The 25,660-nt window shown below is 40.3% G+C and overlaps 1 protein-coding gene across 2 annotated transcripts in view; it reads left to right on the top strand.

Annotated features, from left to right (window-relative positions):
* Positions 1-25,660, top strand: part of zmat4a (zinc finger, matrin-type 4a) — a 109,900-nt gene that overhangs the window by 54,045 nt on the left and 30,195 nt on the right. For both annotated transcript variants that reach the window (XM_047593083.1, XM_047593084.1), the window contains exon 4: positions 10,048-10,204. In XM_047593083.1, coding sequence (XP_047449039.1) covers positions 10,048-10,204 — 157 coding nt within the window. The remainder of the gene's footprint in view (positions 1-10,047; positions 10,205-25,660) is intronic.

Genomic DNA, 25,660 nt, shown 5'->3' with positions numbered 1-25,660 from the left:
CCTAAAGTGCTCCCGCATTTTACGCTTCTCCTGTGCTTCTTTCCAAAGGCGACGGATGTGAGTTGGCGCTCTCAGGAAAGTGGTCCTTCATTTCCAGTGAAGGCCCATGAATTAGCAAAATCCCTCACCGTGCAGATAGAAGAGCCCAGCAAAATAAAGGCAGGAGGCCAGGGGGACAGTACTGAGGGCGATGAACCACCTGAAAATGGGACTTCCAAAAAGCAGGATGGGGCTGTAGAAAGAAAGCCACCTGACAGTGTTGAATGGAACTGCATGAGATGCCGACACCACACAAGGCTGCATTTTCACATGCTCCATGTAAAGCTTGAATAATGATGCTAATTTTAATATTCCACATACACTGACTTTCAGGCCTTTCCAACAGAGTAAGGGAGCATAAATAGCTGAACAGATTTAGGGCCAGACCTACTTCAGTGCATTCAAATCAAATCCTTAACCCTAAAATTGGCATTCCAAATCCTACTTCACATTAGCCAAAGTAGACACAGTTTTTCAACCCGCTTACAACAAGCGGTAACTGTTCATGCTTGGATTGCATCGAGATATCTTAACAGGCTTGGTGGTCTGTAATTTGTCCAACTGAAGGACTCCAAATCAATGAGAGAGAAAACAGATGTAACATCAGTGAGTTCAGCGTTCGCTCAATACGAAGGTTTGGGAATGAATTTTAAGCGATTTAAGGGTCTTTGATGTTGAGAATAGAGGATCGGCTGCTTGCTGTGCAGCCACAACATAAATTGTAAATTGCTCATCAGTCCCAAATATTTTTAGACTTGGTGTGGAGTCATGTGAGATATTCCCAACAGTGGAAAACTAATTTGGGGGAAAATGTCAGCTTGATATGGCTCATCAAAAGCGCTGAGTGTGCAGTCACCGCAGCTGTATGTTTTGCTGAGTTGGTGTAACTGATCAGAATATCCTCCAAGTCCCTCAGCTGGGTCATCCACAGTGTGAACCTGGTGTTCACAATTACATTTCACTGTGAAAAGCTTAGATAAGGACGAGCAGGGAATTGTTTAACCTTGTGAAGACATGATTAAGGTTCAAGTACTGGATTAAGAAGAATTTAATCAAAAATCAAAAATCAAATCAATGAGCCTTATGAAATAATGTAGTTTTAAAGATCTCAGCTTTTGCTTTAACTATCATGACAATGACAATGACAAAGTGTGATCTTTTGATAAAATATATAGAACTAGTGAAACTGGGTGTATCATGTAACTTCGATTGCTCGAGTCTTCATCAAGATTGAGGACACAACATCAACTCTCAAACCCACGAACAGCCACCAGGAAACAGAAAAGGGTCACTGTGATTGTCCAAATACTGACTTGATGGACTTTTTTCAGGAATTGGGTTAAAGGATGCCCTGACTTTTCATTTCTTTTTCAGCAATCCATGCAACCATAGCGACCTTTTCCACACAAAGTGACATTTACCCAAGCAAGCTGCATCCATCTGTCATTTCAGCTCTTGCTGCAACAGTTGTAGAAACTGACAAAAGAAGACATCAATCATACATACAAAGGTCTGTGAGGAAAATTAGTGACGGCAACATTTTCCATCAAGACAATCTGGTTGTGTGTGAGGTTCTGGCATCACACCCAAAAGTTACCATTAGCCTGTATAATATATTATTATGGCCTTGTGACACACTTTCCAGTGCTGTGTGAGAATTTATTCTCTGCCCCTAATAGTAGTGCCTGCCGTTTAACGTGAAGGTGACTTTCCTGTATGTGTGGCGAAAGCAGAAGCAGCAGCAGAGACTACTGTGTCAGCCCTGCTTAGCCCTCCCCTGTATGTTCCGCTTGGCAGCAATGGACTGCATTGTCCACGGCTATGTTGGGAGCAAGTGCTTTTTATCCTTTTTTTTTTTCAGGGATACCCTTGCACTTGGATGTCCTATTTCTTCTGTGTGTGCCTTAGGGGAGATGCGCATGAGTAGTGAGCATCCCCTGACCTCCAGATTTAGCCCAGGATTTATACACTGCTAAGCTTAGCCAGAATCACACCATCCAGTCCAGGCTTGCCGCACTTCAAAGCTATCACTTTAAAGAGCAGTGCGGCTCGTTGACTCCACTTCTGAAAGAAAAGCGGTGTGAGCGTCGGCGTGTCCGAGCATGTTGCAGCCGTGGCATTTGTGATGCAGAGACAAATGGAAACCAGTCCGGTGCAGTAAGACATCACACACTGTGTCTACGTTACGCCACAAATACAGGCAGGCAAGGACACGCTGCTTAAACCGAGATGAAAATGTGCAGCACAGCACTGACAGCAAAGAGAATTTACTGCTTGCAAATCAAAAAGATTATTTTATTATGCCTCACATGAATGGGAATGGGAGGCGACCCCCCTCTCTCGTTCTCTCCTCCTGCCTCCATCAGTTACATATTCAAAGAAGTGCAGCCCAGCAGTATATTCTGCCAATGCAGAACTCCAATTATTTCTCACCGTTGGCTTGAGATATTACACAGACACACACACACAAAAAAAAAGATTCAAACCATATATGACTGCTGGAATACAGCATGTGTTGGGTTCCAAATGACTCATGGGTTTTCTGGAACCAAAAAGGAACAAAAAAGAAGATATTTAAAACCATGTTGCTGTGTTGCTTGTCAGAAATCCCTTCACATTCCCAAAGTTAAATAATCATTCACATTAGATGTATCGCTCTTTAGCCATTCTGTTCTCAGAAAACAGTACAACACTTATAAATCTGCTTCCTGGCAGGCAGGTCTGTTTATTACGCTGTGATTGTCAATCAGACAACATACACCAACCTACGGCTTCATTAATTACATTTCACTGCAATTAGCTCTTCGTTTATCCAGTTTTAATTAGCCATGAAATTATGGATCCTTTCTATTTAAGGTGCCATCTCATCTGCCATTGAATTTTGGTTTGTTCCTGAATATATATTTGCTCGTTATGATGTATAAGATCAAAGAGTAGGTCGGTTGCTTTGGTGCTGCTGCTTAAAAAAGTGTGTGTGTGTGTGTGCGTGCCTAGAGTTAGTGAAGGACAAGACCAAGGGCAGAAGGAGGGGCTCTGTGTGTGCGTCTGTGCAGCAGCAGCGTTTCTGTTATTACACACTGTGGGAGGAAGATCTGTGTTTTTGTCTTCGCGACTGGCACACATGCAGTAGTGATCAGTGCAGATTACAGCTCACTACGAATAACATTTCCGTCAAAGGTCTGATTTGAAATAGCAGGATCAGACCCCCGCTGGTGAAACATGTCTGCACATATGCATGGACTTATCATATTTCAGAGAATAGGAGTGATTATTAACACCAAGTTAACTTCAGATTTGCAAACTTGGTGGTTTGGTCTTGTCGAATTACAACTCCTGAAGGATATGAGGATGCAGGGCAGTCATTCTGAAATTGGAACAGTAGTGTGCTTGATTGCGCCCGTAAAGTATAATCTAGGATATTTGACTGTACATACAAGTCCCCTCTCGAGGTGTTCATGATAAAACACATGGGGTGAGAACACAGCTGGGTATTTGGAGTGACCTTGGTCAGATGCGTACTTTGAATTTGAACTGTAGAGTGATGGCGATGTTTCAAAATTCCACAAGAAGACGAGCGCAGACAAGAATGCATATTGATAAAAGCCCTAGCAGTGATGTGGTAAGAAGAGACCATGGGATGTTAATGAAATTCAGCTCACCACTGAGGTGTTGCTCCAACCAGTACAGTTGATTGGCAGACGAAGAAGCAAATGCTACCTCAAATGTTCACTGCAAGGAAACATCGTCCATGTATGGCGGGCAACAAGTGAATCACTAGATGGGGATGGAGCTTTAGGGAACACAGTAATTATTGGGCTATTATCTTTTTTAAATTAACTTTGTATTTTTCTCTGACAGTGCCCTTTAGCTATTATCACGTGTGATAGCGCTGTGTTATATATGGACGACTAACCGTCGATATTGATAAGAGAAAGTGAATTATGAACGTGAATCAACCATTAAATGTTCTGCACAAACAACAACACTGCCTGAAGGCACTTCATGCTTCAGCTAGCTTAGTGGCTGGGCGCCTAGTGGATGACATTAAAAGAGGCACCGAGCATGGATGTGCCCTTCACGGATGCAGACGAGTGCAGGAGAATGACCTGCAAAGTGAAGTGCATTCTGTAAATGCCTGAAGTGCAGGGTCGCCCCTTTGTTGCCAGAGGTACATGCTGGTGGACGACAAGTTTGAGCACAAATAAATTACATTCAACATTTTTTAAATTTCCTCTGCATTTGCTGTTATCACTGTTTTTATTTTGTATATTTTTTATCTGCTGCTCTTTATCTGTTTTTTTATCTATACTTTTTGATCAGTGCTAAAGTGTGTTTGCTTTGTCTGTGAAGCACCTTGTGCCACCGAAAAGTTTTCATATAAATATAATTATTCTCATATAATTTGATAGTTGTATTGTCACTGTGGAAAGTGCTATAAAATGACCACAAGTACAATTTTGTACCTTTTGTACCTTGTACCTTGAAAATCAATGCAGAAAGCAACACCCATCTTGAAATCCACTCAGTAACAGCCCCACAACTGTAAGGCCTCCCTGGAAAAGAGACCCTGGGGGGAATGTTAAAATAAGTCTTTGTGTCCCTGTCACCAGGTCAGAGTGATTTGTAAAAAAAAAAAAAAAGCCATAAAAATGTACATTTTTACTTCTGCTGAACCACAACTGTAAAACAGATAATAAAATATCATCATAAAAACCAGTCAGTGACACCGAGGTTACTGAACATTCTAAAAATGTTCTGCTGTAACTCTGTCAAATTTAATGCAATAATAAATTAAGCACAGCAATGTTCCTGCCATTGTAATCATAGTAGTACTATACCTAGACTCTTCATTGAGACCATGCTCTGCAACTTTAATAAAATGGCAGCAGGTTGTGTTTCAGTAATAGTTAGGACCTTGCTGCAATACAAAGGCCTTACTTTTGACACTGATCTTGTGACCATAGACATAGAAATATGCGTCCTCACTTCCTTGCATTGGCCAAACTGACATTATTTTCCCAGGATATGGGCAGCGCCATCTTGCATTTTAATGTTTTAGTTTGGCCCAAGTCCCCTCCACTAACACGGAGCCATTCACCAGGGGGAGCTCTATTTACTTTGCCCTCACTGTTGAGGACCTGGTCGCCAGTCTTCTTTGTACTCTTTATATATACTGTCATAGTAACGGTCTATTAGATTGTTGTGTTTGTTTTGTTTTCCAATTTAAGGGAAATTATTGCCTGGAAACCAGTCTGACTTACTCCACCCACAATTTGCAGTGGGAGGCTGGTTTGGAGTCGCTAAGTTGGAAAGTGATTGTGCAGCAAAGATGTGCTGGGCCAATCAAATCGTTATAGTTGGATTTACAGAAGAGTAATAGCGTAGCAGTCATATACAATATCTGGACACCATGGAGTTGAATTTGTTGACAACAAAAGTGCCCTGATTGGCAGTAGGACTGTATCCAGTCATATGCATATTTTCTTTGTATTGAAATCTCAATAGCATGTTTACCAGACTGATGAATTCTGTGAAAACTGAGTCCAGCTTTGAAAATGTGAAAATAAAGAAATTACATTTGTCAGTCAAGCAGAAGGTTGACCCAAGAGACAAAACGTATAGCAGACAAAAACACCACATGTTTGCAGACGTCCTCATAGTCCAAGAAATAATCATGAATCACATATTTCCATTGCTGTTTGATGTGTGACTCCGACTCTGAAGGCTTTATATTACATTATTTACTTTTTCTGCAGTCATCCAAAATATCACATTTCTCATAACAGTAGTGGATAGAGACCTGTGTTGGTGGGCATTTATTGGTGCTCATGTTTTCAAGCCATTTAATTAAACTGACAGCACTTCTCTGATGGCGGACGACATCCCAGCAGAAAGGTGAATGCGTGGCGGAATATTTTTGACTCATCCTTTCACATGTGTAAGCCAAAATACAACTAATTATTTCATGATCTCGTGCCTATTGCAGTGTGTATAACCTCAGTGGAATCTAAGGCCTCCTCGGGTACAAGACAAGGTTCTGTACTGTCCTATCCAAACTTATTTTGATGTTAACACGTTGGCCACTGTGACACACCACAAAAAAAATTATACAAATATAATATAATATATATATATATATATAATATACATATATATTAATATATCATAATATATTATATATATAATATATTATATTAATTATACATATATTATATATATATATATATATATCACAATAACCCAATAACCACTTGTAACATCTCCTCCTAACCCTGTTTCAGTGCCCTCTGCCCTCAGCTTATTTAGAGAGCTGGATGTTTTCTTCAGCACCTCCCACACAATGACATTAGTTTCCTCTTGGGAGAAGCATTTGTGTCTGAGCCAAGCACCTCTCCTCTAACGGGAAAAAACAGAGTGCTGTGATGTGTCTTTCGACTCTTTTAAAAGGAGTAGCCTGTTTAAGCTTCTGTTTGATATCTGTTTTCCTCATTTAATTGGTAATTAGCTTAATTGCTAGCCATATTAGTGTAAGTGCTTTACGAAATACATTGCGGTTATGGGCACAGGCGTGCTGACTTACAGAGCTGAATGTTTTTGTTTCGGAGGAGGGTCACGTGATTCCTGCTGCCACAAATGGTATTGCTGGGTACCTAATGGTGTGGAAAACAGAGGCTGGTTGTCCTACAGAGAACCGCAAATTCAAAGAGTCACCTGCGTTAATGTAGTTGCTGACAGAGTGTATGCATGTTCTGCCAAAGTGAACAAACTCCACCGCAGCACAATTATGAGTCTGGTCACATTTAGGGCTTGTAACAATTTATCAAAGCATAAATAAGGCTGTTGGGGTTTAACAATCTCATGGTCCCAGCAGAACAGTATGAATGTGACATTTTAGCAATTTCGGGCATTTCTCTGTGTGATGACGTTGCTGAAACCGGTTGGTCAGTGGCTGGGCTTTCTCTGTTAAAAGCATACCATACCAGAGCAGTGGCCTAGGTATATTGCTTTGTGTATTGTAATGTACACTCCCAGTCAAAAGTTCGGACAAACCTTCTCATTCTGAAATGAAAAGGTGGGTCCGAAGTTTTGACTAGTAGTGTAGATGTAGATGCAAAATGGATCAACACTTGTTTTATTATATGAGTTGGATTTGGACTTAACAAAGGAATGCTGTACTGCATGTTAAAGAAACTGTATTTTTTTTTAAATGCACCTAATCTTTTGTTCACCGATGATGAACCAAAGCATTATCTCTACTTGTGCAGCACCAAAAGAGCCGCAAGACATAGACAGGTACCAACATTTCTGCAGCAGATGTTTCCAGTGTATGTTTTAAGTTGGAACCCATGTAGATCAGGCTTGTACCAGCACATGTCCCTGCATTCTCGTGCCAGTTCAATGTTTGTCCCCCACTGTAGGTCCTCACCTCCGCAAACTGTGAAGAGCCTGCGAGTTGTTTTGCTTCATATGTGCTCTGATTCAGTAATGATTTCAGTCTTCAACTTTCTCAGATTTTTTCATCTTACCCTTTCTCCATCTTGTGATATATTGATAAATGGTTGACTAATATGAGCCAGATGCTGATGTGAATGCTATGTCAAAATTAAACTCATTAACTTCATCTGTGGCTGACCTTAATGTTTTGGCTTCTTTGCATACCTCCAAATCATTCAGTCCAATAAGCCGCTGCTATTTTAGGTTCAAAGGCTCTCTCTGTAGTATCCTCAATTATATGGTATCTAGGAGACATCATGTTCATGCACGAGCCTTCAATAAAGCCCTTCCCCATTATCTATGCAGAGAGATCTCATAATGATTAAGCCCTTGTCAAAGCTGCTCAGGTCTTCATGGCTGCTGGTGTCATTCTAGCTCGGGACATGTTTAACTCACAGCAACCTTTAAAGACACTGCAAAATTTTTTGTCCAGTCTTAACTGTTGCGGTTTTATATAAAGTCCACAGACTTGTTGATGGTAAAATGTCTCTTCTAAATTCTTCTTTAATATTGTCCACCTTTACAGTTGTTAGAATACACCAAATGGTAAAAGAAAAAAACATGCAAAAATGAATTTGACTGAAAGTGCATAACTGCTGCAGTCCATCCCGGAGCTCTGTCTGTTTGTGGAAACTATGAAACATTACTAAATATATGGTAAAATGACAAAATACCTGGATGAAAATAAGAATATTCTTCTGCATCCTACATTATGTTACTATACCTTCTGTGCCTTACTGTAGATAGAAAAGTTGTTCTCTGTGTAAACCACAGACTTAAGAGGGGAATACTTGTGCTGTCTAATTGAAAGTGATTGAGTAATTGAGTCCTGCGGAAATCACCTACTTGTCCATTTGACAGTAAAAAAATAATAAATAAATAAGACTGTGTTAGAATTCTTTGAAACAACGTCAGTATCATCAGCTGGCAGCTGTTGTATTCTGGATAATATCCAGCATCCTAAATGACTACAAGCACTGTAGAAATGGCTTATAGCACAAGTATGCATTTGGAATTAGTTTGCAGATACTGTCCAAATTATTTTTGACAGCAGAATATTGCAGCTATTAAAAACAAATTAGACAACATTTACTTACCAAAATTACGTAAATGATTGTGTTTAAGTTCAGTGTAATTGGCATTAATTCAATCTTAGTGCATCTGCTGTTTTTCAGAGACTGCTCAACTCAATTGGATGAAGTTCAAAACCACCAAACAAAATCTATGTCCGTTTGTAATTGTGCTGGTATCTCCACAGAGATCCAAATCCTTCCTCTTAGGCATGGACATCGGTTCATGGAATGTTGAAAAGTGTCACTAACGCTGTTATTTAGTGGTGAACAGTCAGCAGGTTACTAAAGGATGCATCCAAGGTATTACATGCAGTAGCTCATGATGTCATCACCAAAGATGTGGCCAGACCAAGTGACCAATAGGCAATATTTCCATCTTTGGGGGGGTAACCACATCGTCGAGAAATATCTCCATTCCCATAATTGCTGCAATATTCTGCATGTGATAAGTAGCAGCTATATTGGCATCATGTGGGCATCCAAAAAAAACATACCAAAAACCATGGAAATAATACTGATATGATTTGAATGAATGAATGTCAGTACACTGTAAAACCATGCCATCAGCATGGCTAGTAATCATAACACTATGTCTTCAAACTACCATTATTGTGCATAGATTTGAAACATCTAAGCTGCATCCAACTACAGAAAATAGGTTCAAAGCAGAACATTCATCATGCTGGTTCTTTGCAGCTTGGACAGTGGAAGTTTGGTATACTTCCTGTCCAAACAGAACCTCGTCAATTGAACTTTCAGTGTTGGTATATTTATCATGAAGGTGAATGGGCTCATTATCCCAGTTTATCTCAAGCTGAGACAGTTGGGCTGAAAAGATTGGGGCCAGTTGTTCACTCTGTACATCTGGTAGAGTGCACCAGGCGAAGTAACAGACATCTGAATGAGGTCATGGAGTTCACCCTCCTCTCCCCTCCCCGTGCATCGGATGCCAGCCCTTCTCTGACCCCGTCTGCCTGGCAGGACGCCGTTTTTTCCTCTCATCCCTATCGCATCTCAGTAAAAACGGGAGTATCTATCTCTTAGTGTATGGCGCCTTGCTCTGTGTCCTCCCTCTACTCTCCGAAGATAATGGGTTTTCACTGCAGTCTGCACAGATGGAGGCTCAGAAAGCAGCCCACCATCAGCCATACTGGCCCCTACTATCACACTCTAAAACAAAAGAGTCGCCTCCATTTGCATCCTGCCAGGATCTAAACACTTCAGACGGGCAGTGTTTCTCCCTCTTCCCTCGTCTGAATCAGACATGGCAGAGATTTTAGTGATGTGTTGAATAAGGAGCTGTCTTTCTCAAACAACATACCGCACTTTCCTCCCAATATTGCTTTAAAAGCTCCACAAAACGATAAACGCATTGTATTGGATTGATGCATTATTGATGAGATGTTACTTTGTTTTTGTTTTTTTTGTTTTTGTTTTTTAGGGCAGCGACGAGGGCGACGTGGACAAGAATAAGTGCTGCACGCTGTGTAACATGTCCTTCACCTCAGCAGTGGTGGCACAGTCACACTACCAGGGTAAAATCCACGCCAAGAGGCTAAAACTGCTACTGGGGGAGCAGCCTGCTATCACAACCAAAGGTAAAGCCCCTGTTAAAAATGCATTGTGGGTATAAATGATAGAGGAACTACATGTGTTTAAAGGGGATTTATTATTGAGAAGGAAGGTAATTAAGGAAGGGGAAACAGGATGCCGTAAGTGTTGGAACTGATTCGAGGTGTTGTTATGTATGTGTGAAGTTAAGTAGATTCCCAGAGCTGACTTTAAACATCTTGCAGCCTGTGTGGGGAGGCACAGCGTGTTCCTACTGCCACCACTGTTGTTTCTGAGCTGCAGTCCGAGCTGATTCTGATATATTATTGCCCTGTGTAAACATTAGTGCACGGACATAGAAGCACCATATACACACAGAGGTGCTGTAAGGGTCACGATATACTGCAGAGGCCCAGAGGCCAAATCTATACCGGGGCATGTCTGAGAGGTGGTGGAACAAATTACATCCAGTCTACTTGTTGTTGCTGTAACTAAGCATTCTCTGTCCACTTTTGTGCAATGGTTTGGATCAGTCAATAGTTTTTCTCTGCATTCTCCATCACCTGTAAATAAGTCTAAACCTTTATCAGCGAGCTCGTGGACATAACTCTGCATTAAGAACATACTCCTCCTTTTAAGGGAGCTACTTTAATTTTAGGAGACAATTTAAAGTTGATGAGAACATGGACATCATTCCCTCGTCTAAACATAATAAAATGTAAATATAATTATTACACTTCATCCTCAATTAACCTTGCTAAGAAAAAGAAAATGGAAAAGAGGAAGACTGGCCACAAACCTGCCTACCAGCAAGCATCATATTTGTCTTATTTATTTATTTTTTGCTTTTTCACAGACGTTGCATAGCTGTTTCTCAAAATTTTCAGCTTTCATTCTCTGCTACATTGGAGCTTCACATTTACCATACTGACCTGAGAGGGGTTACCCATCATTTTTCTGTCTTTAAAGTTAATTAGTCGTTCATCAGTGGCACATTTCTTACTGCCTATACTGTATGTCCCTGTAGGCTTACTACTGACCTTCATTAGAAAATGCTAAGGAATTAACTTGCGGTTTGCAAATGATTAATTCAAGGTAACTGGGATTTTTTATTTTTTTTATTACTAAACTGGACGATTTCATCAAATACTTTAAGAGAATGAATGAGATTGTAAATTCTAATTCTGATGTAGCAGCAGGTTATCTCAGAGTTTTACTGGTAAGAATAATTTGGAGCTTATCCTGTGGCTGTAATCTCTCTGGCTATGTGCTGCATTAGTTTCTCTGGGATGGTCCAGTGGTTTCAATCACGTCCCAGACATGTGTGTGAATTTAGACAGCTTTTGTCCAGTGAGAATACTCTGTCCTTCTATTCTATTACCTCAGAATATGTATGCAACTCATCAACTAAAGATACTGTGCTTGTTAGATGCCTTATGGCATGGAACTTGAATAATTAATCAAAGCAATGAAGTTGTGCACATTCTGTGGGAGGCTTAATCATTCAACACCATACAATGTGCTAAATGGTGCTACATCACACTAACAGCACTGTTGATCCAGACATTGCAGTCAGTTACTTTTAAGAGAGGGAAATGGAACAGTACTTAAAAAGTTTGAACTTGTATAATATATAAAAGAGTGCTTGACCACCACGCTCAGACATTTAGACACTACTTTTAAGATTAGCATTTAGATGGTCAGTTGCCAACTTACTGTCTCCATTTTCACAATCTGTCCTTGTACTGTCCTGCCTCCAAATGAGTTCTGAGCTCACCTTGAGGCGTGACTTCTGTAGGTTTCTAGTACTGTTCCAATGCAACACAGAACAAAACAGGACAGAACAGAGCAGGTCATCCACCAATCATGCAGTTGGTGGTTTGATCATATTTTGGAATCAGTGATGATCAGAGACGTGACTCTGATTGGCTGTTCAGCTTGGTGAACCAGGGCATGGGAAGAGAAACAGAAATGGAAAAAGGGCACATGGAAGGCCCTTCTTGTTTTGCATCTTCATCTTCTCTAAGCATTCAACTACAATACTTCGAGGTGTTGTTATGTATGTGTGAAGCCAACATGGCTTTGTGTAATTATTGAACTTTATACCTACTGATCAGCATGATTTAAGAGAGGTCAGCTCTGTATATCAGTTTGTAGCTATTCCTAATTTCCTATCCTCCCAGGTTATAGTAGCTCTTCTGGTTTTGCCTTTTGAATGAGGAATAAGTACTCCTGCCATTTGCCTGAAGAAAGAGTTATTTTCTTTCACACTGACACAGAATTTATCTGTTAGCTCACTGGTGGTGCTTTGACGCCGGTCTGGTGTGTCCAGGCCTTAGCTGACAGTTGGCCCTCACACTGAACTCCAACTTGCTCCCAAAGGTGAGACACAATGCATGGTAGCTGCTATCCTTGTTATAAGCGCTGTCAGTGGGAGTGAATAGACAAATGAGAGACACAACACAAAGTGAGACTGATAAAGTTGCATGAATTCCTTATACAATGAGTGACAAATGTCAAAACCCCCCATTGAGTTCTTCTTGTTATTTCTACATAAGGTAAGATGTACATATTGTTTCCTCTTCCTTTGACAGATTTGCTAAGATATTATCATGGCAGAGAACATTTCATGATTAGACACTGTGTGCTTTCAATCTGTGCTCAATTCTGACCTTGCCCTTCCTTTGTCCGAACTCAAATATCTGCGTTATTATTGAACTAATGATTTGCATTCATTGTCCATCCACTTCCTAAATATCATCCACGGTCCCCAGAAGATTAAGGAAAAAATTTATAGAGCTAAAATTACATTTCAGTATCAGCTTCTTAACAGCAGGACAACATGCTGGTGTGTGTTTCTTCCTGAGTGTGTGCATTATATAAATTTAATCACCAACTGCTCTTCACCTCGGGGTGATTGAAGTCTTCTGCTGTTGTAATCCACTGACAGCTGCTTACCTTGACTCTACTTACAAATTGGCAGTTGTGAGAATAATGAGGGAAGGTCGCAGGGGGAAACATTGAATGAGAAACAGAAAACATTCTGTTTTTTCAGGTTGTTCTGACGCCCAGCACCTGAGTCCACACTGAACAGTCTGTGTGTGGATAGCTCAGCCTTGAGCTTTGTTTGTTTACCATGGTGCTCTAGTTGACCGAGCCATTTATATGCACGTTACAGCTTTATGTTTTGTGTTCTCTCCACTGCTTTTCTTTTAATTTGTTGGAAGTGTTCTGCGTGACTGATGATGCGCTGTGATTTTATAGTGGTATTATCTGAGTTTGTTGGAAAGTCCTGAATTCATCCTGCATTAGTACTGCCTCAGCCACTGCAGCAGCCCCCTATAAAGAGGTAGGAACAAAGCTCTTGTCTCTCAGTTAATGTTTAACTCAACCCTCTGGCTGAAAAAAAAAAAAAAAAAAAATGAATAGCATAATTCCTTTTACCACAGCAGAGCAGCATTTACTCCTAAAAGTGGGACAGAAGAAGTCTACAGCTACTTCAGGCCATATATACAGTGGCTACATAACAGCTTTTTTGAACTCTTAAAGCCAAAAGGTTCTTTCCTTTCTGTTGTATATGCAAATCACAAAAGAAATTACTCCAAGGTCTAAAATTCAGATTCAAATCAGGAAAAAATCTTTAGTTGCTCTGCAGTCTAGTCCCCCGTCTCTTTCATCACGCTCTGCTTCTGCACTGGCTGTTTGAAATACAGTATTTGTGTTCTTAGGCAGTGATTGAGGCAAGGATTGATGTCTGTGGGGAACTTTCAGACTCTGTAGTCACTTTTTTGTTTCTTGGTCAACCCTGACATTTAAAAAAAATATATATATTTTTGTTGTATGCTCACCTCTAAACTGCTGCTGTTGAAATATCTAACACAGCATCTGATTGAACCTGGAAATCGTACAGCCTTACATAAATAAAGTCTGTCACCTGAGAAACAGCACAAAAATGTCATTAATACTTTATTTTAATTTTATCAAAAGGTAGCTAAGCTGAACCTAAGTGGTTTTGGTACCTAAAATAGAAACATCTAATAGAAAAATCTAATCCTGGGCCTGTAAAGCTCTTACATGAGTCAAGCACTTTGTACACCCACCATCAACCCCTGCCACCTCCCACTGATGCCAATGCAGACGCTGAGGTCTTACACAGAATTTTCAGTTAATTTTATATTAACAAAATGTTCATATTCTGACAGGTTAGCATTATTGTTTATGGGTTCCAGCAGGTATAACTGTTGTAGCAACCCTCCATCCTCACAGGTCTATAGTGTGTTCTTTATCCAAAAGCTCTTAAAGTAAGCTAGGTGCTGTTGATAGAGTCATAAGTCATCACCATTCTCCTCTCAAAATTTTAAGTGATGTCTGTTTGTTAACATGGTCTTTGTGTAGCTGCTAATCTAAAAAGGTTAATGGTAAACTACAATTATTGGGCTGCTATTATCAGCTGCCAAATAATGACTTATTAATCTATGGTGGTGGAGAGGAGCATGTCTTCACCTTGTATAGTTTGGGGGTGTCTTAGGGTGCGTATGTGGAGATGAAGTAAGATCATCTTAAACACTACAGACCGGGGCTAGGATAATAAAGTATATGTCAGTCATATGCTGTAAAACTATTACTTTCATGTTGCTCTACCCTTTAGAGTGAGCCTCCTTGTGAAGCCAAGGAGCTGAAGTGTGAATTGAGTGTGTTCACTTCAGACTTGAAGTTCTGAAGTTATAATCCTGTCTGAAAAAAATATATATATAAAACTTCCTCACAATTACAAATGTATGGCAGGGATGAAAAAGCTGAATATTATGATATTCAAAGAGTGATGTTGGGTGTAGCATCGGAAGGAATGTGAAGAGCTGAAAATGTTCAAAGGTAGTGAGAATGTGTAAAAAAGCAAAATATATTCTAGTATATCTAGTAATTTCTCAATAGACCACATTATTATAAGTAGAACAATATTTAGGTTTTCAGTCTAGAGAACTTCAACTCTTTTCTTGAGTTTGTTCTTTGATTTAAAATGACTCATATTGTCATCTGATGATGTAGTGCTCAGACAGCCCTTTGCTATTTGCTCTCCATACACATGTCAGTGACAGACATCGCCATTAAGGATGCCATCTGTGGCCAATGGTTCAGAACAGAGGCAGAGCCGTCTCAGCCAAAAGAGGGGGTGGCACAGCCATCAATCGCACTGACATCCACCAACCCACTGGGACACCGTGGAACCTTCTATCCACCTGACAGACATCTAAAAAAGTGAACTAAATAAATAACCTCCCTAATATCTTTAATGCAGTTTGGGAAACTTTATATTGGACCATTTCTTTCCCAAAAAGTTCACTTGTTCAGTGCTTCTCATCCATCTTTGTCAGCAAGGAAAAGTCGAAATGGCATTTAAACCTCTCCATTAAAAGCAGACCCACATACAGTATTACCCTTGAGCACAAAGACTTTTATTTGTCTCTGTCTCACCATCGGTGCATACAAACAGCACTTATGCCACCAGAAGAGATAAGATAGAGTCTGTCAATAGAAGGTTGAGTGAAATAAAATCATTTCTTTGGGCTGAGCTTGTTTTATGCCCTGAGACTGTAATTTAAGCCACCTCTATTGTACAGGCACCCAGATCTGTCACAAATAGAAAATGTCAGGAAGATAAATCCAGGGCACCTGGAGGCCCGGGATATTGATTTTCACATAAGTAACGTCAGCGGACTGGCCGACTTGTTCTGTTGATCCGCCTTCCTCTCGGGACACACTGTTGTACCTGCCAGCTGTCCGGCAGGATACAGTCGCAAAAATTGCAGCTTTCCAAGCATTGACACTTAAAAAGTCTTGATGAACAATCTAATAGACTTTGATGTTTTTTTGTCTCTTCTTTGAACAGATCTTCTATTCCAAACCTATAATAAACATTTGGAAAATGCACTGTCATCAATTTGTAACCATACTGAAATCCCTGTGTAAACGGTGCAGTGTTACACATAGCTTCCATATGCTAACAAATAACCTCCACTTTGCTCTTTTACTCAGTCACGTTAAATGAGAATATTCCCACTGACCCACATAGCACATGTTCATCTGCATGCATTTTTAGTTAAATCAACTGCTGGTGTTGCAACATGTTGCAATTCCTATTTGCTCTGATTTTAAGCCCAAGCAGGCTAGATGAATGTAGGTGTGCCATTAGTGCCTTTATATAATCACAGCCCCATGTATTTTCACATTCCCTCACATGGCCTCTCTAAGCACCATTTCCATATTTTGGCCTCTTTCCACTTGTCTGGGCCGTAAGCACAATACTGTAGCTGCCATGAATATTACTTCCTGTAGCATTTGCAGCTTAATGTTGGGATATATATCTAAGTATATATCCCTGCAATTATTTCCTGAGTGAGCGGGAGAAATCTGGTGCTAAAATGTTAACACGATCCTAAGCGGTTATCTGGGCCTATTTTCTCTAAGTGGCCTAGCCTGTTAACAGATAGCTAGCTAGTTAAAAGGTACAAATCATTGCACGAACATTTAAAAGGCTCCTGAATTTTTAAATAGCCCTCTGGTACCCTGCTGTTTCTCAAAGTATCCAAGGGGCCACCTCAGCGTTGGCACAGTTTTACACATGCATACATTTGTAGGGATTAACTGACGATCTTCTGTGCAGCAGTTTAGGTGTGAAAGCCCCACTACAATAATGACTTTTACCTAGATTAATTAAAGTTTGACTAACTGAAAGTCATAGTACAAATATTTGGTCCAGAGCTCGATGTGTCCCACGGACTGATAACTTTCACAATAGCCTGACATTTCATCTAGTGCCAAGGTCAAAATTTTCATTTGCAGAGATTGTTGGTTGAAGATTAAACACACTTGAAAAAGAAAAGTTATTCTCATAAGACATTTTGTTTTGTTAAAAATTGTTTCTATGGTGTTCAGACCAGATGTATGTTGCTGTTACTTCTCTGTCCATTACTTGATAAACACAACTCAAATCATTTGACTGGCCTGACACGTCTTTGCCAGGCATAATCACTTCCCAGCAGGATGACTCTTGACTAACTTTTAATTTTTTGGGCGGGAAACGTTTGTGCTGACTTCCAGGCTGCATCTCTCATGAGGATGGCCTAAGAGGAAGTACATTGTTGGAAGATTTACTGTAAGTGGATGGATTCACAGCCTTCTTCTCATGAATGTAGATTTTGTTTAGGGTTTTTAATAGTTTTATGGCACAAAACAAGCCGGGTCATGAAGAGCAACGTCTTCACACAAACAGCCACACAAGGGCTGAATAAATACATTTGAATTATATCTAATTGGCAGTTCACAAAGCCAACAGTAAGTAGCACATTTCTCAGTGCAGTGCAGCCTTTACATCAAAACCGCCCAACGCCAGTATGTTTGAATAAGGCCCAAACAAGTGCTGCTGTATAATTTAGAAAATGTATTTACGTCAAAAAAAAAAGGCTAAATAAGGCTGTTTATGTGAAGCTGTCATTTAAAATGGAATCTGTGCTTCTAACAAGCGGGCTACGCGTTTCCCTGGAGGAAAACACTAACTGATGTGAATATGACTAATTGCTGCGAAGAAAAAATGTCCCCGTTGAAGGACAGGAAAGTCTCTATCTGACTGAATTCCATGTGCTATAAGAATATCTCTCCAGGAACATAATGGCACATACTGTACCTTCCTCACAGCTTTCACATTTAACCAGCTCAGCAGCTATAGGGGTGCCAGCTTCATTTGAAACATTTCATGACGCCTTCGTCATTCTGTCTTGCACTAGGTCCGGATACATGGATAACCGACAATTATTGCAGCAGGTAAAATACATGGATGTGCTATAGCTAGTGCTATCCTAGTAGTAGGATGAGATGGATTTATAGTCCTGCCAAGAAATCACCAAGTGTTTGACATAATTTTATCTGATTTCCTTTTCTGTCTCCTCCATTCTCTGGTTATTCCATTCACCCCAATTAGTAAATGATGCCTGAAATGGGCTTTAATATCCATGTTAATATTTACTAACAATTAATTCCATCTTCCCATCAATAAGTGATTACACTCTCTTGGCTGAGTAAGAAAAAACACTCTCGAGTCTTATTGACTGTGATCCTTTCCCCTACCGCAACAACAAGATTGACACATTGGGTGTTAAGTGCTGCAACCACTGGATGTAGTGTTATTAAATACATCATACATTTACAGTGCATTTATGGATACAGAGGATGAGTCCTAATAATTTGGTGATCCCCTGACTTTTCATGACGCCTCATGAGAAGCTGATTTAATATAGCCATTAAAGCACAGTTAGGGAACCATATATTTTTGCATGTGACACATTCAAAATGGGAGAAGCTCTTTAACATGTATACTCCTTTTAAGGGACCAGCATTCAATTGGATACTTGCCTCAAAAGCAGATTTATGGACAGATGTGGACATTTATTTTCCATAAATTAAAGGTCTGGAATTTATTCCTAATGTGCGCTGTATTTGGACATTTTAAAGGAGTGGTTTATGTGAGTCAAAGCGGCCAGTATTACAGATGTATTTGTCAGAGATAGCAGAAACATTAGGAGTGGCTAGCTCTATGGTACAAAAAAGAACACACTAGTGACCTCTGCAACATAAAAAAGCCCTGTGAACTGAAGACAGTGGTTGATGATTTAAGGATCCTTTCCACAGTTCAGGAAAATATATTCTCAACATCCAGCCAAGTGAACAACACTTTCCAAGAAGTATGAGTATCATGATCAAGGCTTAACATAGAGACAACTTCACAAGAGCAAATACTGAGAGTTCACTACGAGGTGCAAACCATTCATAAGCCTCATGAACTGAAAGACCTGATGAGACAGAGCAGTGGTGGAACAGCATTCTTCAGACAGATGAAATCCACACCAACGATCCAAAGCACACAGAATCTTTTGTACAACGTGGTGGAAGCAGTGCTATGCATGAGCATGTGCAGATTCAAATGACAGTGGGTGACTATAATGTGTATTGATGATGTGACTGAAGACAGAAGCAGCAGGATGAATTTGGAAGTGTATAAGGATTGTAAAGATGATTGAACAGTAAGCTGCTACATCCCTTCACCGCCTTGCCTCCTGTAGCTTTAGCCAGTAACTAGCCCTGTCCGTCTGTTTTATTTGAGGTGTGCCACATTTCAAGTGTCTGACGTTAGCAGGACAATTATTAGTTGAGTTTCAGGACCTACAACTTATCCTGTCACTTAAGTGCCCCTTCCTCTTACTTTCACTGAAGTATGTAGGATTAGGTTGTCTGTGAATTGATATGGCGCTGAGGACGTTCACATTTTGACATCAAATGTCATTCACATGAAAATTGAAAATATCCTCTAGCATTCTTTCAAATTTTGAAATGAAAACTTGTACAAACTGTCAGCAAAAATTGAAAAAGTGTAAGGTGTCCCTGTGGTGAACTGCTTCAATATGTGCTCCTCCTCACTATCCAAACCAACAGGCAAAACCTCACATTTGGTCAAACAACAGAGAGTCTATGAGTCCAATAAAGCACTGCTAGTGTGTGTGCGTGCATGTTGTGTGTGCGCGTGCGTGCGTCCTCTGACTAACACAAGGCTTCCTTTATGAAATGTGGCATGTGTACTGTCTTCTTGACTTAGTGACGATAAGTCAAGACCATCAGGCTCAGATGATTCATAACTCTGTGTGCTCATAATTCTCCTAAAAATCCTCTTCACTGTCAAAAAAAAAAAAAAAAAGAAGTTGCAAGGCATCAGGAAAAAAGCTGGATTCCTCTCAGAGTCATTTTTAGTGTGTTCTGTGCTTAGCACAGCGTATCCAAAGCCCACAAATCCTTCTCTGTGCCACAAAATAAGGCACAATTTTATCTTGCTGATGCTTAAAACCCTTAACACAGAGAAGCGAGGGCCTTTTTACACAGTTAAAGTGTCCTTTGCGCAGCAGGTGCCCCATTGGGCTGACACCATCTGCCTCTTGATGATAGTGGCAGGACCCTCTTTCTGAACTGAGCTGAACCCTCAATCAAAGCACACAGTGGTGTTAAACAGTATGGCTCTAATGATGCGCTAAATGGGAGGAACGGGTTTCATTCTTTAATGTGCCTGCTGGGTTATCTATGATGCCAGAGAGCCAACCTGCAATAACGCAGCCTGCTGCTTTATATATCGAATGTAAAGACTTCAGTTTAAGCTGCGCTGCAAGACAGATGACTGGAGCATTCTGTTCTAAGTTATAGTCGTAAGAATATTAAATAAGAATGTGATTATGCTTCGCTGGAGGAGAGTACTGTACGGAAAGGTCGCACTGATGAAGATAAATTGTCTTTGCTTAGGCTTTGTAATCATGGTACTTTTATTCCCAACTATTTGCAGAGAAATATTTACGAGAGTCTTGTGGGCACTTTTTAATAATCCACACTGTTTTACCCATAACACGTGACCCAAGAGCTTAGTGGGCATTCATAGTGCAAAGCTTTGGCAAGGTTCTATCAATCAGTACTATTACCCATCTCTCAGGTTCGCGTGAACTCTTAGAACATTTTAGCTCCTTTCAGCTCAATTTTTTGGTTTTCAGTTCACATCAACCTCTGAACTGATGGTGCTCTATAGTTTACAGGAGGTTTACTTGGCTCCTGTTTACTGTGACTTGGCTACTCGGGCAAAATTTTTTTTTTTTTTTTTTTTTTTTTACCAGGGGGCAGAAAAGGTCCTTTTTCTGCAGAATCAAATCAAAACATCTCTGTTTCATTAGAGAGTGAAGAGGTTTATGAAAGTTGCAAAGACAGTGGGACATGTCTGCATGTCAGCAGACAATAGGAGAAAATAGGATACGGATCCAGCTTGTTTTACATAATTGTTACCGGCCATTACATCATCAAACTAACTTCAGGTGGCTGTTGTGGTTTCATTGTTTAATACCTTCTATTCACCTCTCAAATTCAAAATGGAGCTTGTAATGACATCAAACTTCTTACAAGAAGTCGGTTGATAACCAGAGTTTCCAGCTTCCCAAATTCAAATGGACACAGATAATAGTCTAACTCCCCAGGCAGCATACATTCAAAGTTTAGTCATTCCAGAGAGCAGAACAGCTTAACCCCTTTGGTTTATCAGAACCCTAGTCCTCCAAAATACAACCTCAGACGTTTCCAGTATTTAGAAAATGACACCAGTCATCTAGAAACCTTAACCAACTCCTGACATTCTTAGTGCAAATGTAATTCATGAAAAGAAAGAGTTTCACATCCTTACCATCGCCTATTCTACATTAGCATTGCATTGCATTGGTACTTGTCATGTGCAAGTGAATGTAGGAGCATAGTATGTGTATGTGATATTGTGACGTTAATAAATCTAAGCATAGCATCTAGCATAATCTAGCATAAAAAAAAATTAGGATACCTCTGTGTTCCTCATTAATTCACTGCACCCATTAGCTTTTGTAACAATCTCCCATTCAGCACTAAAGGCTATGATTAGGAAATAGGGGTGCAGCAAATAGTCGTTTATCTCTTTTATCACTGTTGATCTTTAAAGTGATTTAAAATGATGTCCATTATGTGGTTTTGTGAAGCAGAGCCAGTCTAAGCACCTTACTTTGGATTGGTGCTGCACATATTACAGTCACTGGTGTTGTGAAATTACATTTGAATAACTGCCCCATAAGGTCAGTATAACAATTCCAAATGACAGGATGTGAATAGTCCACAAGCTCTCAGCGAGGGGATGCTGGAATCAGATCAAAATGATTTCTGATCATATGCAGAACTATTTATACAAAACATATAAAAGTAAAGTCCTAAGCTGCAAAATGCAAACAAGAATGTGTAAGTAGCATGGTTCTCTGGGGTATTTTTGCAGTGTCACTGTTTCTTTGCAAACAGTAGCTGTATGCATTAACTGTCATTTTTTCCTCTCTGCTAAAATTCTAATATTGTGTCATAGCATTGAACTGTGAGAGCTGATGTTAGGTAAAAGCCTAACCAGCTCTTTTCCAATATTTATGATGAACTAAGGTGGTTTCACTAGTAATGGCCATAAGATGACTGAATGCAGTGTACTCGGTAGGAATGAACTGGAATTAACTTCCTATTGTTTTCTAACTTCTTTGTTATCTCCCTAAACTGTAAATATTTCACCTCCTTTGAGTTTCCTTTAGCCTCTAATTTGTTTTTATTTTGGCATCCCTGTCTCTGCCCTCCCAGGTAATTGCCTGAATGTTCTCGTCGATAGCTGGGGTTGAGCTTTCAGGTTATGTCTCTTATGTCCGGGAAGGCTACACAGCTTTGAGGGAGTATTACACTATTATTTCTCTCATATTTTATAGTTTTTATACTAACAGATAAGGAGTCGTGTGGGGCTCCTTTAATCTGAAGCTTTGTGGGTAGGATGGCTATAAAGACTGCCAGCGCGAGAACATGGTTTTAAGTTGCCTGAATGCAAAACCTCTGCCTTTCAAAACAGAATTGTCCTTTGGGCTAGGCATTACATCACTGTCAGCTCCAGGGCTAGCTGTTATGCCGCTGACCTCTGACCTGCTTGTAAAGGCGACTACATAGATGAAACTCAATCTGACAGAATACATTGGCCTATTAGTTGTAGAGGTCACTCTATAATGATTTAAATCATACATAATCGCCAGTTGCTGCAGAGAAGCGCATCAGCCAAGAGCTGAAAGTGGAAAGTAATGCAAATGTAAGCTGTGCTGTTCCTATGGCTCAGCTCTGACTCACTGAAGGCTCACGGAAGGGCTCTAAACGTAAAGCAGAGTGCTGACAGCTAAGGTTCCATGCATTCTCTCTCCTCTGTTTTTCAGGGGAGTTGCCATTTTGAAATGTTGACTGGTGTAATGGAACGTAATGGGACAACACTAAATGTTGACTTTGGGTGAGCCGAGCACTGGAGTGTTAAAACTGATTAAGTTGATAGTGCCGTTTTGTGTCGAGGAGCGCTCGGTGCAACGCGGCGCTCGTTCGGGGTTAATGCCGTCATCCATGCGTAAAGACACAAGTGGGCAGCCCCGGGAAGAGCAGGCTCTTTATTCCATTTGCCAAGTAGAATTTAGGCTTTCCTCAATTTCAATTTCAGGCATTTAATGAAGATAACAGCTTGTTATTCAGACTAGCAGGGCCACAGTCACTGTTGCAGTCCTGCTGATCAGTGCTCATTAAAGCCGTTACAATGTTCTCTGTGTGCTGGCAACAAATCTTCACTTTAAAAAGCCAGTTTGAGATTTTAATGTTAAAATATAAATGGATATAAAAATGTTAACCTAACTGTGCAACTCTGCATAGAGTATTTATAACCACATTTTTCTAATTTATCTTCATAAAAGCACGAAAAGGCACAAAGAGAAAAGGCAGCACACAATGGCCGCGGCTCACTAACTGAAATAAAATAATAAAGTTGCAAACAAGATGTTAGAAAAACAGCAAAGGACTTGAAGGGAAGTTATAGATGAGTGGATGAAGACAAAGAGGACATCACAACATGAATGTTTTATTCTTCAGTTTATTGTGTAACAGCACAGTGTGGGAATCTTGTGAGAGACAAAGCCTCTCGCAAGGTGATCAGTGTCTTTCAAATTGCCCCAGACTTCTGGGACAGTGAATAGCCGCCACCTCTGTGCTAATGATTAAAATGTGACTGCATGGCCACATACTGAGCCTTCTCTTTGAACACTGCCAGACCAGCAGAGTCTTGGTAATAATGACAGTGGCCACATTTATTAGTGGCATTGATCACTATTACTCGACTTCGCCCATCTTAAGCACAGGATACCACTGCCACTGCATGAAAAGACCTGCATGCGGGCCTGGATACAGCCACACACTTCTCAGATATTCGGCCATAACAAGGATTCTTTTCGTTCTTTTTTTACACCCTTGTCACTTCATGCATCAACTATTGTAATTCTTCTTGTTCTGCCCTCCAAATCCCTTTTTGCCAAAACGTAAACTGGTCCAAAACACCACAGCTCGTATCATTGCCCAAACTCATCCATGCATACACGACTCCACGACTGTCCACCGTGGGTTTCAGAGCATTCAGTCACTCAGCTCCTTGTTAACACCTTGTTAACTCAGACAACCTTCAAATCCAGACTCAAAACTTATCTTTATTTGAAATAGCTTACTCAATTTAAACCGTTTCCCTTTATCTCACATTTTTTGTTTTTCTTACATAATACCGTATTTTCCGCACTATAAGGCGCACCGGATTATAAGGCGCACCTTCTATGAATGGCCTATTTTAAAACTTTGTTCATATATAAGGCGCACCGCATTATAAGGCGCACTGTCAGATTTTGAGAAAATTGGAGGTTTTTAGGTGCGCCTTATAGTGCGGAAAATATGGTAGTTTATCGGTTACGAGAGGAAGGGCAGCGGAGCGGTGTTATTTATCGCAGGAGAAAAAGCTCTTTAGCATCATCGCGGTGAAGAGATGAATGACTGTGGCCATCTCGCTTTGTTCCCTCGGAAACTCTGTTTAGTCTTCTTTACTTGGCGCAGGTCATCTTGTTGCTTCCTCCACTTCCGCACCATTAATTCGTTAATGTTAAATTCTCTCGCTGCTGCTCTATTCCCGTATTTTACTACGTGACTGATCGCCTTGAGTTTAAACTCTGCGTCGTAAGAGTGTCTCTTAATAGGAGCCATTTTGGGGTCTTTACATAAACACACAAATGGAAATGAAACGTCCCGCCTCGCGCAGTCATATATCCCAGCATGCACCGCGCGCTTCTTCTTCTACGGGGGAAAATGAAGTCGGCGGCTGCTTACCGTAGTTGCGAGACCTGTTGTGGCTCAATATTGGTCCATATATAAGGCGCACCGGATTATAAGGCGCACTGTCAGCTTTTGAGAAAATTGGAGGTTTTTAGGTGCGCCTTATAGTGCGGAAAATACGGTAATTGTTACTGTCTATGAAAACACACAACTTATTTTCAGTAAATCTATTTTCTTTTTGGTGAATATACTTATATAACTATATATACTCTAGTTACTTCTAGGTACTGCCGTGCAATGCAGTCCATTACGTCCCTGCGTACTAGACCCAGGAACATGCTGACTGATGTTAGTTTTGGCCATTTTCAAGTGTTTCAACACCAAACTCTTTTATTATTTAGAGTCTGTCTTGTTTCCTAAGTCAAATAAAGTTCTTATTGAGATATTATGTAGTTGGTGCCTTGTTTGTCTGTGAGTCATGTCCCAAACCTGGTCAAATATTCGTGTATGTCAATCCAATCATTATTACACAGGATGAAATGTTACAATCCTTTGTGCCAAGATCCAAGGCAAAACACATTTAGAAGTCCAGTCCATCTGAAAAACAGCAAACTAGCAGTCAGCTACCATTAGCAACCAAGAAGAAGACACCAGCTAAGTAGCCTAGCCAGCAGCAGTAGGTAAGAAGTGATGGGATATGCAACTACATGTCAACCAACACGTCTCCCCTCTGCAAAACACAAGGCAAATCACAATTATAAACCCAGTCGAAC

Source organism: Mugil cephalus, chromosome 8 (assembly GCF_022458985.1).
Source record: "Mugil cephalus isolate CIBA_MC_2020 chromosome 8, CIBA_Mcephalus_1.1, whole genome shotgun sequence".
In the NCBI taxonomy this organism is placed as follows: Eukaryota; Metazoa; Chordata; class Actinopteri; order Mugiliformes; family Mugilidae; genus Mugil; species Mugil cephalus.
Note: the sequence above shows the minus strand (reverse complement) of the source record. Positions and strands in the feature narration are given on the sequence as shown.